At 53.3% G+C, this 17,795-nt stretch overlaps 1 protein-coding gene across 3 annotated transcripts; it reads right to left on the reverse strand.

The window, feature by feature from the left end:
• Window positions 1-780: 780 nt before the first annotated feature.
• On the reverse strand, window positions 781-13,673 carry RFXANK (regulatory factor X associated ankyrin containing protein). Of its 3 annotated transcripts, none has more exons than XM_075902837.1 (10): window positions 13,441-13,673; window positions 11,882-12,144; window positions 11,397-11,477; window positions 9,400-9,483; window positions 8,587-8,652; window positions 6,904-7,004; window positions 4,766-4,891; window positions 2,608-2,674; window positions 1,916-1,996; window positions 781-1,193 (listed from the first exon to the last, which is right to left on the reverse strand). In XM_075902837.1, exons 2-10 carry the CDS (start codon window positions 12,027-12,029, stop codon window positions 1,135-1,137), a joined length of 813 nt encoding a protein of 270 aa, XP_075758952.1. In that variant the 5' UTR covers window positions 12,030-12,144; window positions 13,441-13,673; the 3' UTR covers window positions 781-1,134. The 3 variants fall into 3 exon arrangements, with proteins under 3 accessions (XP_075758952.1, XP_075758954.1, XP_075758953.1); XM_075902839.1 differs by having other exon boundaries at window positions 9,400-9,480; window positions 13,441-13,672; XM_075902838.1 differs by lacking the exon at window positions 13,441-13,673 and adding an exon at window positions 12,838-13,039.
• Window positions 13,674-17,795: the final 4,122 nt, after the last annotated feature.

Genomic DNA, 17,795 nt, shown 5'->3' on the forward strand with positions numbered 1-17,795 from the left:
TTCTGCCCGGCCAGTGAGGCCACGGAGGTGGCAGCTCCAAAGATCACGAGTGATGCTGTGAAGCGTCTGTTCCCCCAGCCGTAGCGGCTGCGGCCTGGTCAATTTCAGACCCTTGTCGGGCGCGAGAATTCCACCCCGCCCTTTCTCGGGGAAGGTGAGCGCTGAGTTGCCCTGGCAAGCCGCCTTACGGATTTAAATTGCCTTTGGCCTCATCGGCTGCAGCTGAGGAAGGGACAGTTGGGAGCCTGCACCCACGGACAATAGCAGCTAATGACACTTACCCTCCCCCCACCTGCTTCCCGGCCCCCCTCCCCCGAGCTCAGAGGGATAGAATTAGCCTGCTGGGCACACACCTGCCATCTCCCAAGCCACTCCAATAACCGGGGCCTGGGGGGAGGGGCGTTGGAGAAGGCTGCACTCTTCCCTCTTAAGTTTTTCCAGCCGTGTGCATAATACATGTGTTCTGTGCACCAGAGCAAGTGTGGATGTGCACCACCCGTAGACACAGGCCGGCAGCAGAGGGCGCACTGCTCATCAGCCAGGCGGCATCTGAATCCCTCCTGGGCGGCCGCCCAAGTGCTCGGCTCACAGGGAACGCCAGAGGGCTGCCCCCGTAGAACAGACTTTCAGTCCCCCGAGGGCCTCCCTTTCGAAGGCGGCAGGTTCCCTCCTTGGCCAGGCTAAAGCGCAGCATCACCCCGAAAAGCATTTCTCTGGGCAAGGCCCCGTTTCTAGCCCAGCCCCGCCTGGGGGCTACTGATTCAGACGGGTCCCGGCAGGGCTGCTTTCGGCAACATTTAATACACAACCGGCGGATCCAGAGGGGCAGAGGCAGGCGGCTTGTAGTCCGGTTGGTAGCAAAGAAATGCTGCTACCCGGATCATTCTGTGTCTTGCCTGCATCATTCTCCCCCTTTGCCACCGGGCTGGAGAGCCCCTCGTGCCTTTCGCAGGGATCTCCTCCCTGCTGGGTGTCCACAGCTCCCACCATGCCCAGGGCAGCGCAGGTCTGCAGCGGGTGCGCCAGTCCTGGGAAGAGACAGCCCGCCCGGCCGCCGTGTTCCCACGCTGCGCCCTGAAAGCCGCCAGGGACAACCAAGGTCCAGTCCTTCCAGCCGGGGAGCCCGAGCCGGCGTCACTCCATCTCCTTGGCCTGAAAGAGCTTGAGGATGTGGGTCTCGATAACCTGTTGGACTAAGGGGCACAGAGAGGAGAGACCCCGGTCAAGTTTCAAACAGGTGCAGTGGGAAAGCAGCCCTCTTATGAGCACACCAGCTACACGGCACCAACCCTGGGGGCCCTTGGGCCTTCTGCTTCCGGGTCCCCTCGAGAGTTGGTCATTTAAACTTGTTTCTGTTTGCTTTGTCCCATACAGAATATCAGAACAACCAGACCAAAGGTCCATCCAGCCTAGTTTCCTGTCTGCCCACAGTAGCCAATGCCAGGTGCTCCAGGGAATGAACAGAACAGGGAACCATCAAGTGTCCCCCGTCGTCCATTCCCAGCTTCTGGCAAACAGCAGGCAGAGACAGGATTCCTACCCATTCTGAATAACAACCCTTGTTGAACCTACCCTCCCCGTGAATGTATCTAGCTCTTTTTTGAACCTTGTTAAAGTCCTGGCCTGCACCACATCCTCTGGCGAGGAGTTCCACAGGTTGACGCTGCGCTGCGTGAAGAAAATCTCTTTGTTTGTTTTAAACCTGCTACCTATTCATTTTGTTTGCTGGCCCCTTGTTCTTAGCCAGCCCCTCCCTGCATTGGCCCCCGTGTGGGAGCTATGTCACCAGAGAGAATCTGACTTCTGGGCCAAACGCAGCGATCCGCAAAGTAGGCGCAGCTTGGAGTCATGTGGATAAGCACTCAGCACTGATTGGCCTTCTGGTTCTAGACAGCCCAAAGGAGGGGGCACTTGCCTTTCTTGTGTCCCAACGCCACAGCCAGATCCATGGGGGTGTAGCCGGAGTCTGCTTCCGTCGTCAGATCAGCACCGCGAGCTGAAAGCAGACAGGAGCAGGTGCTCAGGGGCTACAGAGACAACTCATCTCTGAGCAACGGTCTAGGACAAGCGTGGATAGTTTGATCAGCCCTGAGTGGGGTGAGGTGCCCACGCTGAGAACAGGACCAAATGTTCCTTCTATTTTTTTCCATCCGTGTGCAGAATAAATTTTGTTCTGTGCACCAAGCCATGGGTGGATGTGCACCACCACCAAACACAGCTGAGGGCGCTGTGCTAATCAGCTGGGTGGCATTTGAATCTCTCCTGGGCAGCTGCTCATGTGCTCAGCTTACAGGGAACACTGAACAGGTCAGAGCATTGCAAACACTTGTTTGGATGCCAGGGCTGAACAGGCTGGTGCAGGATACCCCCTGCTTTAGACCCGGGACAAGGACCAAGCACGGAAAACCTGCCGCAGTTTCAGTCCCAGATCCCTGCCTTTGGCCCACCTGTGACATGCTGCTGCGTTTCCAGGAAGTCAACTGCTCGTCCCCAAACAATCCCACACCAATCCCCACGTCCACCAGCCCCAGGTCGGCTCTTCCCAGCAGAATTAGCAATAAACAGTCCCTTAAAAAAGAATCAGCCTGCGCACATCTGTCTTGTTACCTAGTAACGCTTCCACGCACTTCACGTGGTTGCCACGCACAGCGTACAGCAGCGGGGTGCCTCCGTTCTGCAGGGAGACAGGAAACGACAGCCATGAACTCTTGAGTCTACGGCCGCCGGCAGAACTCCGAGTCGCTTTGCGGGGTGTCTTGAACTGTGGGGTGAGCGCCGTGAGCCACACGGTTCCCACCCGCCAGCACCCGCGTGCCTAGCAAGTGGCCACAGAGGGAAGAATTTTGTAAATTAAGGGCAGCAAACCCGAGCCCTTTAGGCTGAGCTGAGGGCGCCATGGGGGGGCGGGGAGATGTGAGAGGCCTACGAGGCCTGTCCTTGTGCCACAGCTCTTGGTTGTGTCTCTGGTGGGAACTTTGTGATTTGTTCAACACTCAGCGGGGATTTTTTTTTTATCCTCCAGAGCTGCATGTGGATGAGGAAGTTACTTTAAAAGTTATTTAAAGTGCCTTCACTTGCAAACCGATCCCCCCAGAGAATGAGTGATTCTTCTTTGCTCACGTCCATTCAACATAGGGGTGTGCTTGCCACATGCACGGGCGCAGGAAGATTGTCCCTCAGCAGCATCCATAGGGGACAGGCTCTAGCGCCCCCTGGAGGGGCATGCGTATGCCACACTATATTAGGCACTGCCGGGCCCCTTCCTCTCTCACTTCCTTCTTGCCGCCAGCGATGGTGCTTGGAACCGTGAGCTCCAGCTTCCGCTGTAGTCTTCCGTGTCGTTTTTCCTACTTGGCAAAATGGACCCGATTTTCGGTCTGGGCCGCCCAAGGAGGAATCCACCCTTCTGATGCTCCTCTGCAAACTAGAACCTGAAGCATCAAGGTTTGCCACCAGGTGTACTCTGGCGATGGTGCAAATCGCAGCCTTCCACCCACCAAGAGAAGGTCGCTTGGTTTCTTCCCCCCCATGATACGACAGCCAGACTCTTGAAAGGATTTTCCCGCAGGCCCCAGCCCCTCTTCCTCAATGGGACTTAACTTGGTCCTTTTGAGGTTGACGAGGCCTCCCTCCGAGCCGCTGACCTCCTGCTCCCTTTCACTCTCTTCCACTAAGGCAGCCGTTTTGTGGCAATTACACCAGCCAGGAGAGTGCTGAGCTGACGTTGGAACCCCAGATATGGCCTTTTTCAAGGATAAAGTGCAGCCCAGACCTCAGCCGGCCTTCTTGCCCAAGGTTGTGTCTGCCTTCCACACAGGTCAGGACATCTTCCTTCTGGTCTTCTACCCCAAGCCCCAGACGACCCATGTGCTCGTCATCAGGAGGGCGTTTGCTTTTTATCTACAATGGACGAAGCCTTTTTGTAAGTCTTCCCAGCTCTTTGTGGCCTACGCTGGACGTACGAAGAGTCTTTCGGTGTCCTCCAAGGGTTTCCAAGTGGATCACCCCCTGTATCGGGACATGGTACAAGCTGGCAGGTGTTCTGGCACGTTCTACCAGGGCGCAAGCCTCTTTGGCGGCCTTCGTCCCTATTCAGGGCCCACACAAAGCTGCGACGTGGGCCCCTGTACGTACGTTCACGTCTCCTTACGCATCACGCAGCAGGCCGGAGACGACGCAGGGTCTGGCAGAGTGGTGTGGCTGTCAGCGTATCCATATGCTCCTACCCTTCTCCGTAGACGCTGCTCGGGGTCACCTACGTTGTACGGACATGAGCACGCCCCCGGAAGAAGAAAAGACCATCGCCGAGATGTGTTGCTCACGTCCATTCCACATCCCGCCCTCTATCCCTTCTGACGAAGTTTCCATCAAAGAAGGAACTGGAGAGGGAGGGGCCGGGCGGTGCCCTGTATAGTGCAGCATGTGTGGGGGCCCTGGTGCCGTTCCCCTATGCATCCCGCTGAGGGAAAATCTTCCAGCACTGAAACGTGATGAGCACACGCCCCCACACTGAATGGACGTGACCTTGACGAAGTCTCCCCTCTCTGAAGGGGCCCCTTTAAAGTCTCGCAAAAGAGGCAATTCGTGTCTTTAAAGAACCATCTCCACCAGGGCCCTGAAGTGGGTATTTAAGACACTGTGGGATTTCTTGGCATCTAGGTTTCTTTCATGTTCATTTCTTTAACCGTCCCCCCTCCCCCCCCGCCAGAAGCAATATGTCTCTCAAGCCAGCAAGCGACATTGGCAATAAGCAACGGTGCTTTACCCAGTCGTAGATGTTGATGTCTACGTCTCTTTCCAGCAGCATGATCACGATGTCTGTGTAGCCACCGGTGCTGGCCAGCGACAAAGCGCTCTCCCGCTCCTTTGCCAGGACGTGGGGGTCAGCGCCCTGGGAACAGAAGGGTCACACTCACAGGGTACGTCTAGACTACCATTACCGTACGTCGACGGAGCCATGTAGATTTGTTTGTTCGGCAAAGGGAAATGAAGCTGCGATTTAAATAATCGCAGCTTCATTTAAATTTAAATGGCTGCCCCGCTCTGCCGATCAGCTGTTTGTTGGCAGATCGGGGCAGTCTGGACGCTCCCCTGTAGACATGAAAGCCCTTTATCGACCTCCCCGGTAAACTTCATCCTACAAGGCATAACGGGGAGGTCGATAAAGGGCTTTCAGGTCAGTGCAGGAGCGTCCAGACTAGCGCGCTGAGCCGACAAACAGCTGATCAGCTGTTTGTCGGCTCAGCGCAGCAGACATTTAAATTTAAATGAAGCCGCGATTATTTAAATCGCGGCTTCATTTCCCTCTGCCGATCAGCCTAATCTACATGGCTCCATCAATGGAGCCATGTAGTTTAGACACACCCACAATGTTGAAGCGTTGTTACCGCTGTGTGACACTGACACACACACACACTCTCTCTCTCTCTCTGCTTGTTGAAAATGAAAGCCTGGGGGGAATGGGTCACAGGAAAGATCCCAGCGCACCCACCAACGCATGTCCAGGCTGATGCATGGGGACACGGTCTGATCTCTGAAAAGTCTGGGCATTGCTTCCTAATATTCGTATTTTTTCGATACTCCTAATAATTGCTTCTGTAGGGCAGAAACAGGGCGGGTTTTCCACCCTGCCGAATGATATTTTATACAGGAAAAGATCCACATAGCCATTAAGACCTTCCCCTTGCAGAATAGCTCATTCATAGATTAATCAATTCCAAAGCCCAAAGGGTCCATTGTGATCACCCAGTCTGACCTCCTGGACACCACAGGCCTGAGACCTGCCCCAAAATAATTCCGAGAGCAGAGCTTTTGGGGGAACCCCCCCCCCCCCCCGGTGCCCCTCCCAATCTTGATTTAAACATGGTCAAGATGGAGAGTCCATCGCGACTCTTGGTAAGTTGGTCACATGCTTAATGACCCTGTTTGTCAAAAATGGACGCCTTATTTCCAGCCTGGATTCGTCTAGCTTTCACTTCCAGCCGTTATGAAATATCTGTTCCCCAGGCAGCTACTTAGCCCGGAATCCATTCACTCCTTCACCTTCTTTTCGTTAAGATAAATACACTGAGCTCCTCTATCACAAGCCGGCAGGTTTTCTAATCCTTTAATCGTTTCTGTGACTCTTCTCGGCACCCTCTCCAATTTATCAACAGACCTCTGGGGTAGCAACTCTCCCCAGATTACACACCCCACGCAGCAAAGACTTTTGCTTGGTCCACCAGTGAACAATAAACCCTCCACGGCTTTGGGAACGTCACTGACAAATTTCTGAAGGCCCCGATCACATGAGGGTGCAGCCGGAAAACAGTCCAACCCAGAGTTCATTAAACCTAAAAAATACTTGGGCAAAAACACTGGTGGATTACGCAGCCCAGCGATAAGGCGGCTCTTAAATTACTAACATGTAGATCTTTAATTACAAAACAGCTACTGCGAGTTGCAAGATAGCGTGCTTGATGCTCCTGACTTCGTCCCCAGATGGCTTGATCGGAACTGTCTGATAACAGATGTTAGAAAAACAAGTTTGCAAGGTCAATGGATTTGTTTTGTTCCCCTGGGGGGAAAAAAACAATCAGCTGATAAAGCCACTGGTAAAAAACCCTTCTGTGAAGACCTGAAATGGAGATAGCATCACTGCCTAGATGGAAATCTGAGTTGCCCTCATGTTTGGCGGGGGCTTTCCAGTGACAATGATCTTCTGCAAATTGATACCATAACTGGCACGAGGGGAAGAGGTGGCGGGGAGAGAAAGAGGGGCGCTCAAAGCGTAGGAACAAGTGGGGGAAGCAAGGAAAAGCACTGGCTTTGCTCCATCCAAACCTGGCTGGCTGAGGGCAGCAGCCATGCGAGGGGCAGCTACGCTCTGCCAATATAAACACCTCCGCGGGCGCTGGCTCTTACCCAGTCTAGCAGATGACGGACAGTTTCAATCTCCCCGAAAGCCGACGCCCAGATCAGAGGTGTGAAGCCTCTCTCGTCAGGTTTGTTGACTAAGTTCTCCCCTGGACGGACAAGAACAAAGAGCCTTGTACCTACAGACCATCCATCGTTTGCCTCCGGGGCTTCAAGAACTGGGCATTCAAAGGGCTTTGTAGGCATAGGAATATTCTTCTCCACCCGCCTTGGCTGTGGTCAGCTGCATGTTGTGTGTGGGGAAACTGAGGCACAGAGCAGCGCTGTGAGAAGCGGCCAGAGGGGTTCCTGGCTAGCAGTCTATGCTCGGGCCACATGCCCTTTGTTTCCCACTGCCTCTAGGGGGGCATCTGTATCCTCAAAACAATTCAGCGCTCCCAAAGAGCGAGCCCTCTCTCAGCTGGAGCGCGTCTCACTCTGTCCGTGGCTCTCTTGGACCCGGGGCACGGCCCAAGGAAGGGTGGGAAGAAGGCGGCAGGAGGTATATGGGGGAGAGGGCAAAAAACCCCCAACAACCTGAGAGGCAAGAATGGACTGGTGGGAAAATACGAAATTAACTTTAGAGAAGAATTGGCGCTACAAGGTAGGGGGTGCTGCCTGGTTCCTGGGGAGGAAAGGGTTAATCTCCGCTCCGTGACGCGCACCCAGGCAGGCTCGTGGCTGCTTGTGGGACAGGTGGGTCAGAAAGGGGGACGACAACTGGCCAACCACAGGAGTTGGTGGCGGGAATGGGGCTGGGCTCCTGTCAGAACGAGCCTCTCTCGGGGGGAACCTTTGCTGGTTGCGCCTGGGGTTTGTTTCTGCTGGGCCCCCACAGGGAGATACCACGTAGTCGGGGCAACCAGTGCCTGGGGAGGCCACGAGTGGAGCGAGACTCTGACCGTGCAGCTCCCCACGTGGCCTCCTTTGACCGCCTGAGCGTTTGCCGTGGCTCTTGCCCAGCGAGTTTCAAACGAGGGGGCGCACCCCAGGGCTGGGGGGGTGGAAAGTTGGGTCCTGGGTCTCGTGGCTGCAGGGGGGGGGGCTAAGGCAGCTCCCTGCCTGTCCTGGCACCATAGGCTGTGCTGCGCCCCAGAAGCAGCCGCAGCAGGCCGGGCTCCTAGGTATGGGGGGGAACTCACAGGGCTCCACGCACTGCCCCCGCCCCCAGCACTAGCCCCGCACTCCCATTGGCTGGGAACCTGCTGCCGGCTGCTTCTGGGGCGCAGCGGGGTCTGTGGGGCCAAGAGAGGCAGGAAGCTGCCTCAGCCCCCCCCTACTGCCCGGGAGCCGCTCGAGGCAAGCCTCCCCCCGACACCCCAAAGCTCCTTCTCAGCCCCACCCCGGAGCCCGCCCTCCAGTCACATTATATCGGGTCGCGGCATCAACAATTTTCTTCAACTGGGTCAGGAGAAAAAAAGTTTGAACCTCGCCGCTCCAGCCTACCACCCAGAGCCACAAGCCAGCCCCCGGCTGCGACCAGCTTCGGCAAGCCGGGCAGAGGCGCTGAGGCGTGCTGAAGGCCTCATTCCTCCCGAAGCGGCCCCCAGAGGCCACGGGGAGAAACGGCCCGGTATGGTCACCGGGCTTGATGCAGCCATTCCAGCTCGCCGCCTGCAACTCAGAGGACCCCTCGAACCTGAGCACCGCGGGGGAAGGAGCCGGCCGGCCGGGACGTTCGAGGCCACGCACCTTTCCGGAGATGCTCTTTCAGTTGGCTGAGTTCACCCTGAGCGGCCAGCTGGTGGATGGACAAAGCTGGTGTTGGAAAGGAAACACACGGTTGGAATTCCACCGTTCCCCCCGGCTACCTGGAGCTAGTTAAGTCTGCGGTTCGGCTTAGTAAGGCCAGGGCTGTCCTACACAGGCTGCTGCATTAGGGGGTCGCATTTTGTGCTCTGGGTTGGAGCGTGGGGCAGAATTAAACTGGGCCCTATGTTATGCTGCGTGCCCCAATTAGCACCCCACCGCAGAAACCCAGGAAATCCCCCTGGGCAACGCCCCACATAGGACGTATACAAGAAAAAAAAAAAAAAAAGGAAGAGGCAACAGCTTCAAACACAACTCCGCCCTGCCGAAAACCTCAAAGCTCTCTCCACGAGGCTGAGAACAGGGGCGGCCAGTAAATTGCCTACATGCCTGACCATGGCTGCCCGGCTTCTCCGGCTGCAGGGGAGGGCTGGGGCGGAGGCTGCAGAGCAACAGTCCCGGCCAGATTGGGCAGGATGGGCGGGGCTTGGCTCCAAGGGCGGGGCCTCAGGCAGAAGGGGCGGGGCTGGGGCTTGCCTTCCCCAGCTGGGCCTTCCCACGGCTGAGGACCCAGTACAGCTTTTCCTCAGTGACAAGTCAGCTGGTCCCTGAGATCTCCGTGACCTAGTTCACGAAGGTGGCAAGCCGGTCCCGAGTATGACAAAGGCGGCGAGACCCCAGCCCCCGCACACGTGCATCTATCCCATCCGCTGTGGCACCGCTGAGCACGTGATCTCACCACCCGGCGAAACTCACTGTCCAGAGTGGCAGGGAGAGCAGAGACCTCGTTGCCTCGTTGTCTGTTCGTCAGGGTGGTCGAGTGCTTCAGGGACGTACCTGCTTTGTTTAAAACAGAGCCGAAGTGGTGACGCGTCGGCGAACTGGAGCGGGGCTAGTACCCCCCCGGGGGAAATTTCACCAACTGGGAGCTGGCAGCGTGGAAATCTATCGACCGGGATTCGAGGAGCCTAGCACGGCCGAGCCAGCGTGAAGCCAGGAAAGCAGTTCCACGCACGGCTGTGTTTGGAACAATTTCTGGGGTCAGTCATCACTGGGGACACGCTGCACCCACACAGACGCCCCAGATGCCAATGGGAGCAGTGCTGTGACCACCCAAAATGTTATTTAATGCTCAATAACGAAAAGTCAGCCCTAGCCGTTTCAAATCGGGCAGCTAAAAATCCACAGGACGCTTTTGATCTTAATCTCTGTGGGCTCCAATTCGCCACCTGTCCCATGGGAACGTCTCCGAGAGGTGTTAGGAAGCTAAATTCATTAATGTTTGTAACACATGCGATACCAAGGCAGAAAATACTGCAGGTAAAAGGGCAGAAAAGCCCACGAAGAAATTACAGTTTTGTATTCAGAGCAGATTTAGACCAGTGGGCAGGAAACCAGGCCGGGGACACACGGAATGGGAAACAGAATAATTGCTGCTCACTCACTTAGCCTGAGCACTAGAGGAGGCAGGGTTTCTGTGTTACAAAATAGCCTGTGATCACATAATTAATTGTCAGTTAGGGCCCTGCCTAATTCACGGCCGTGAAAAATGCATCACGGACCGTGAAATCTGGCATCCCCCCCCGTGAAATCTGATCTTTTCTGTATTTTTATCCTACTATATAGATGTCACAGGGAGACCTGCCTTTCTGAAACTGGGAATGCCGACTCTAAAGGGAATGCAGGGGGGTGTTGCAAAGTTATTGTAGGAGGGCCGAAATATTGCCACCCTGACTTCTGCGCTGCCTTCAGAGCTGGGTGGCCAGAGAGCTGCTGGCCAGGTGGCTAGCTCTGAAGGCAGTCCCCCTGCCAGCAGAAACACAAAAGTAAGGATGGCAACACTACAACCCCACTACAATAACCTTGTGTCCCCCAACCTCTTTTTGGGCCAGGACTAGGGATGTTAACAGGTAATGAGTAACCTTACCGGGTGATGCTTACTGGCTAATGGTTAACCACTACCTGCGAGCAGCCTCCCTCCACAACCCATCACAAGTGGAGGGCTGTTCCAGCCTCGCTGGGCCTTGGCACAGGGTCAGAAGCAGCCAGGCTGGAGGGCCCCTCCTGCTCCCCCCCCCCATCTCTGTTTAATTAGTTAACCGGTTGAACGTTAAATTTAACTGGTTAACTAATTAAACAGGATTTTATATCCCTAGTCAGGACCCCTAAAGTTCCAGCACCGTGAAATTTCAGATGAATGGAATTTACAATGTTTTAAATCCTATGATTATGAAATTGACCCAAATGGACTGTGAATTTGGTAGGGCCCTAGACTCATTAAGCATAAGCACAAGGCAGGTGGAGTAAGGTTGCACCGGCAATCTTAATTGTGGTATTTTCTAACTCCTGAAAACTTGGCTTTGCAACCCGAATGTATGTTTACTATATTGTAATGCAATTTCCTACAGTTTTTAAGGAGAGGAAAATTGGGGGGCGGGGGGAAATCTCAAATCCATGCCCCAAAAAATCCTCCTTGCGGAACTAGATTGTTCATATACCCACATCAGCAAGGTTAGGCTCTTTGGATTTATAGCATAGTCCTCTACTATGTGAGCTACTGGAGTGACTAGCAGCAATAGAAAGTTATTATCTTCTATGTGGCCCCGTCCCACGAGGGGGACAAGATACATCCTTTGTCAGTGGGATTCAGAGGGATTTGCTAACCAACAAAGAAATTCTAAGACTTGGGAGTTTTGGGTCCCAGTAGAAGTTGGGCCCCGGTGTTTGTGATCTTGAAGACCCGTACTACTCACTGTCAAAGGTTGCTGGGAGAGCAGAGACCTCACTGCCTCGCTGTCTGTCTGTCGGGGTGGTCGAGTGCTTCAGGGCAGCACCTGTTGTTTAAAAACCAAAGGTTAAAAAAGCGGGTGAAGAACGTGAGTGGGAGTTTTGTTGCTGAAGAGCAGAATCTGGGCTCGGCCCTTCTGCAGGGGAGCTTCCCAAAAAAGGGACTGATCCGATCTAACAGAATGCAGTGAACAAGAGTACGCAGCCCACAGCTTCCAAGGGCCGTGCAATGTTTACTAGCTAACCCTTTGGGAATAAATAAATCTTCCAAATGGTTAATAAAGTACCATGGTGATGCCAGACAGAACTCCTTCCTCCCTCCCCTTCTAAGAGCGTAACAAGGAATTTGCCTCATCTGGATTTACTTCCCACTCACGATGCAAAGTGACTACCAGCTCCGGGATCCATTCTTCCCAGCCATTCAGCACCTCGCCAACCCCAGGCAACTCACTGGTTTGCACATCATGGCCTTGGTCAAGATCTGGACCGGCATCGTCCTCCGTATGTGGATATAAATGCAGTAGCACGGTCGCCGAGCCGTTCTCTTCCTCGCCGGCGGCCTCATGCGGATCTTCTTGTGCTGGGCGGTTTTCCATCATTCAGCGCTGTGTCCTTCGGGTGCTTAATGGAGCTTCTGCTCTGCCCAGAGAGATGGGTGAACGTTTTCTCGTCTTCCCTGGAGACAGCTGCTGTTTCACAAGGAAATATTAAGGCCTGGAAAGTAACAGACAAAATATCTTTTACGGAGATGGAGGCAAACCTACGTAGACCCGCTTCTATCACTTCCACAGAACCTGACCGCAGCGAAACACCGCGAATGAGGAGTGTGGCTAATAATTTAGGAAATAAAGCTGGAGATGATTCGGGAAAGGCCGCTCTAAGGATTAGAAGTGGATCTGTTCGGTCATCTATGGGCACAATTCAGAGCCAAATGACATCAAGAGGCATTCTGGCCCAGGTTTAAATGGGATTAGGGTTGGGATCTAGCAGCAATTTGTGTCTGCACGGCTGGCCCGGTGCCCTCCCCATGCTAATCGCTTGCTCTCAGCGTTGAGTCCGGAGCAGGTCAGAAATCCAAAGCTCCTTCGTGCCAATTACTCTCCTCCGTGTGGCTCCCAAGCTATTTGGGATGCTATATATTATAGTTAGTCCAATTAAAGCTACGATCTCACCCACCCTGGCTTTCTAATGGCTATCTACCATACGTGAGCACCTCATTATCTTGGAATGTACTTTTTTGATCCACACCCCATCCCCAGGAGCTGCAGCAACATGCAATTCATCCATTATGCAGCTGGGGAAACCGAGGCGCACACGCTCAGTGACTTGCCCAATGCCACACAGGAAGTCTTGGCCAAAACTAGGAACAGAATGAAGCTGGGCGCCCCAAGTGCCGGGAGCCAGTACCTAAAAGTGGGATTTGCCGCATTTCCAGACCCCTCCATTGGATGCGCTTCAGCCTCTTGCATGGAGGAGATTGTGCATTTCCCCAGATCCCTTTCCCGCGTCAAGGCAAGAAAGTGCCACCGGGAAGGAAAAACCTTCCAACAGTAAGAGCTGAGTTTAAGGGCAGGGCCAGCAAAGCCCCCCAGCCTTGCAAAGCCAGGACTCAGAGTTCACCCCTCCCCGGGGCCAGCCTCAGGAGCCATCTCAGGTGGGCAGAGGGCACCAGGTGCCAGCCCAGATGGGCTCCGTGCCTCTTTTGCTCACTGGGGCCATGTGCCAGGGGAAGCTGCTGGCTGCATCCCCACACGCTGCCTCTCATAGTAACTTGCAGAAGCTGGCCACGCTGGCAGAGGGCGAGGACTCAGCTAATGGGTACAGGCACCTACTGGCACATCCCACTGCAAGGGGGCATGGCAGGGCCTAGAGGGGCTAAAGGCAGCACGGGCAGCCCCCCCACCCCCCAGCCAGCCACGGCCTGGCAAGCTGCACCAACTTCTCTCCTTGCCTCAGTTTCCCTCGTGCCCCACCCCTCCCCTTCCTGCTGCACTTTCTCCCCGCACCCACCGCATCCGTGCACCCCGGCGAGCCCCGCGCGGCTCTCCCGGGCCCCCTTTCCTCCGTCCGAAGCGAAAGTAACTTTTTGGTTGTCCCACAATGCACCCGAGCCGCGCGGGGTGCAGCGGCGGAGCCCGCCTGGCCCTTTAAGAGCCCCGGCGGGGCTGCGGGGGGAGGGGGGGCGCTTGCAGGGCCAAGCCGCGGGGAGCAGGCTGCTCCGCCCCGGCTTGGAACCCCTATCAGCTGACCCGGTGTGGGAAGGGCTTTGCGCGGAGCTTGGCGTTAAAGGGACCGTCCCTCTCTTTCGGCTCCAGGGGGGGACCCTCTCCAGGCAGCTCTCCGGGGGGAGAACCCCAGAAGTGCAGGGAAGCAGCGGTGGGCAATGCAGTGTATAGGGCTAGCAGCCAGATTTCCCTTCCCCCCCTATTGCAGCATAGATCTGTGGGCTCTCGGGAAGAAGAGGGGGTTCAAATGGACCCTAAATCGGACTGTGGGACCCTTCTTCATGCTTGAACCGGAAGGGTCTGTGTCCATCGCCCCGTGAGCTCCGACCAGACTGGTACCAATGCAGGACGTAGCTTTGAAACCCTCACGGTCCGGACTCCTTGGATCCAGGGATGGTAAATTTCGATTCATCAGCTGATCGATCGACTATTCGGTTAGTCGATAAGGGCGCCACCGCCTTTGAAGTGTAGCAGCAGCCGCGGTTGCTACTCTTCAAAAGCGAAAGCGCTGCAGGGAGCACGGGGTCAGCTGGGGACTCGGAATCCTCCGCTGACCCTGGGCTGCATGTGGCGTTTCAAAGCGGCAGCGCCACATGGAGCCCAGGGTCTGGCCTCACGGTCCAAGCAGTGCAGCCACTTCGAAGCACCACTCCTCTTCCCCCCTCTTGCTGCCTCTTTCTGATGGGGGTGGGGAGGAAAGCGACCAGTCGACTCGTGTGTCGACTAGCCGATAAGCATTTGCTTATCGGATAGTCGACTAGTCTGTTCACATCACTACCTGGATCTGTCACCTGGGTGGCTGCTGCAAGTGACACATCCTTCCTCCGAGGTGCCAGTCACTGCGCCCAGTGCTGGAGCAAGACAGGCCTTCCGCTGATGTGGGAGGGTGGCAAGGGAAGGCAGATAATAATAAGTTGGGGGGTACTAATGCTTGGATGCCAATGAGCCCAGATTCCAGATCTCTATTCCATCCCCTTCCCATAATATAAGAACTAGGGGTCACCAAATGAAATGAACAGGCAGCAGGTTTAAAACAAACCAAAGGAAGTTTTTCTTCACGCAGCACACAGCCAACCTGTGGAACTCCTTGCTGGAGGATGTTGTGAGGACCGGGACTTTAACAGGTTTCAAAAAAAGAGCTAGATAAATTCATGGAGGTTAGGCTCATCAATAGCTATTAGCCAGGATGGATAAGGATGCCTCTGTTTGTTAGAAGCTGGGAATAGATGACAGGAGAGGGATCACATGATGATTCCCTGTTCTATTCACTCCCTCTGGGGCACCTGGCACTGGCCACTGTCAGAGGACAGGATACTGGGCGAGATGGACCTTTGGTCTGACCCAGTCAGGCTGTTCTGATGTATATTCTTATGTTCATAGCAATAAAGTAATTCCTGCCATTCCTCTCTGTCAGTTGCTTCTGTTTCCAGCTCCTTGGTGGTGTTCAGATCAATTGTTCTGCCCTCCCTGCTAAGGGGTCGTCTTACGGCTTCTTTTGGGTGCCCTCATTTCTTCACTCCAGTTCATTAACAGCATCCTGGGGGAGTCTGCGTTGGTTTCCAGAGCATGGCCCATATGTGCCCACTGCGTCCTCCTGATGCTAGAGGAGTTGAGCAGCGGATTGGCAATTTCTTGGATCGCTTCGTTAGTAAGTAAGTTTTCCCATCCAATGCCCAAGAGATTTCATAGGCTCTTATTTTTGAACATGTCTGGTTTTCTGGCTACCATTTTGGTAGCTCTTCCACACTCACAGCCAGATGTTAGCTTGGAGGCTACGTGGGAGTTAAAAATCTCTTTACTAATCGCTAATTAAAATCTCCAGTGAAAATCCCTTCTCTCCCCCCTCTATCGTAATCCCTGTATGTTCTTTCTGGGGAATTGCAAAAATGGTGTGGTGCTGTTCTTTCTTTCCTGGATTACAGAGCTTTGCTTACCTATCAAGTGAAGGTAGGTCAGGGCAAATTCCTTCTCCAGCATTTTGCTTCTTTGATCATCTTACTGGATTCTCACAGCTGCATCTCATGCCTCCAATGTGAAACATGCAGGGACCTCACTCCTCAGAAACAACCCCCCTTTCTCTCTCTAACAACCAGCATGGCGGGAATTGCAAATAAGTACCTATGTGATTGCCCAGACAGTGAACCCCATGCAGATCATCCCAGCCTCTGGGAAAATCCACTGAGGGGTGGATCCTGGGTGGAATCAGAATCCTGCAAGACAGTAGCTCTTGAGCAGGGGAGGGCAAAAGGGCCTCAGTGGGCCGGATCCTGGCTCATAGCTATTATGATTTTATCTAGCTTTTTTTTTAACTGTGGCCTTCACAACATCCTGTGGCAAGGAGTTCCACAGGTTGACTGTTGTATGAAGAAATATTCCCTTTTGTTTATATTAAATCTGCTATCTATCAATTTCATTTGGTGACCCCTAGTTCTTGTGTTATGGAAGTAAGTAAATAACTTTTCCTTATTTGCTTTCTCCACACCAGATTCTATCATATCCCCCCTTAGTCTCCTCTTTTCTAAAATGAAAAATCTCAGTCTTATTAATCTCTCCTCATATGGCAGCCAATCTGTATCCCTAATCATTGTTGTTGCCCTTTTCCGAATTTTTTCCAATGCCAAGATACCTTTCTTAAGATGAGGGAAACACATCTGCATGCAGTATTTAAGATGTGGGCATACCATGGATTTATATAGGAGCAATAAGTCTCTGTCTTATTCTCTATCCATTTTTAATTATTCCTAACATTCTGTTTGCTTTTTAGACTGCTGCGGCACATTGAGTGGATATTTTCAAAGAACTATCCACAATGATTCCAAGATCTCTCTCTCTCTTGAGTGGTAATAGCTAATTTAGTCCCCATTGTAAAATTTGTACATATAGTTGGGATTATTTTTTCCAATATGCATTGCTTTGCATTTATCAACATTTAACTTCATCTGCTATTTTGTTGCCCAATCACCTAGTTTTGTAAGATCCTTTTGAAGCTCTTAACAGTCTGCTTTGGTCTTGACTATCTTGAACAGTTTTGTATCATTTGCAGTTTTTGCCACCTTACTGTTAAACAGTTTCTCTAGATCATTTATGAATATGTTGAATAGGATTGGTCCTAGTATGGATAACTGGGGGACACTACTAGTTACCTCTCTCCATTTTGAAACTGACTCTTTATTCCTACCCTTTGTTTCTTATCTTTTAACCAGTTATCAGTCCATGAGAGGACCTTCCTTTTTATCCCATGACAACTTACGTTGCTTAAGAGGCTTAGGTGAGGGACCTTGTCAAAGACTTTCTGGAAATCTAAGTACACGATATCCACTGGATCCCCCTTGTCCACATGCTTGTTGACTCCCTCAAAGAATTCTAGTAAATTGATGAGGCATGATTTCCCTTTACAGAAATCATGTCGACTTTTCCTCAACCAATTATGTTCATCCATCTGTCTGACACTTCTGTTCTTTACTCTAGTTTCAACCAATTTGCCTGGTACAACATTGCTTAGTTCATATACCGTATGTGACCAGTGTTCCCTCTAATTTTTTTCCATATATGTGCAGAACAAATTTTGTTATGTGTACTGTGGCATGTGCAGGTGTGCACCATCAATAGAAACATATACTGCCTGCTGTGGGTGGCATTTGAATCTCTCCTGGGTGGTTGCCCAAGGGCTCAGTTTACCCCAACCCTCTGCCCCATCGTGGGGAAAGTGAGTGAGGATGGGCAAGAAAGGGAGGATGAAGTGAGCAGGGGCAGGGCCAGTGAATACTGGATGTGATTCATGGTGACCCTGGGCATATGGCTGCCATTAAGCCACCCTGAGGTGAGCCATATCAGCTGCTTTCTTCAGACTGAAAGTGTCTTGACCTTGTCAAGCCAGTCAGGTCAGAGCAATGGAGAGTGTGGTCAAACAGGCAACATTGTGTGGTGCGCTGCTACCTACTTGCCTCTGTGTACCATGCTGGTGAAAGCCACCAGTACCCCAGTGATAGGGTTGCCAGGTGTCCAGTATTCAACCCAACAGTCTGGTTTTTGGGCCCTCTGTCCGGTAAAAAATTCAGAAAATACCAGACATGTGCAGTGTCTGATATTTTCTGGTTTTCCGGCTGGGCACCCGACGGAAGCCTGGCGGGGGTGGGAAGA

Source organism: Pelodiscus sinensis, chromosome 19 (assembly GCF_049634645.1).
Source record: "Pelodiscus sinensis isolate JC-2024 chromosome 19, ASM4963464v1, whole genome shotgun sequence".
In the NCBI taxonomy this organism is placed as follows: Eukaryota; Metazoa; Chordata; order Testudines; family Trionychidae; genus Pelodiscus; species Pelodiscus sinensis.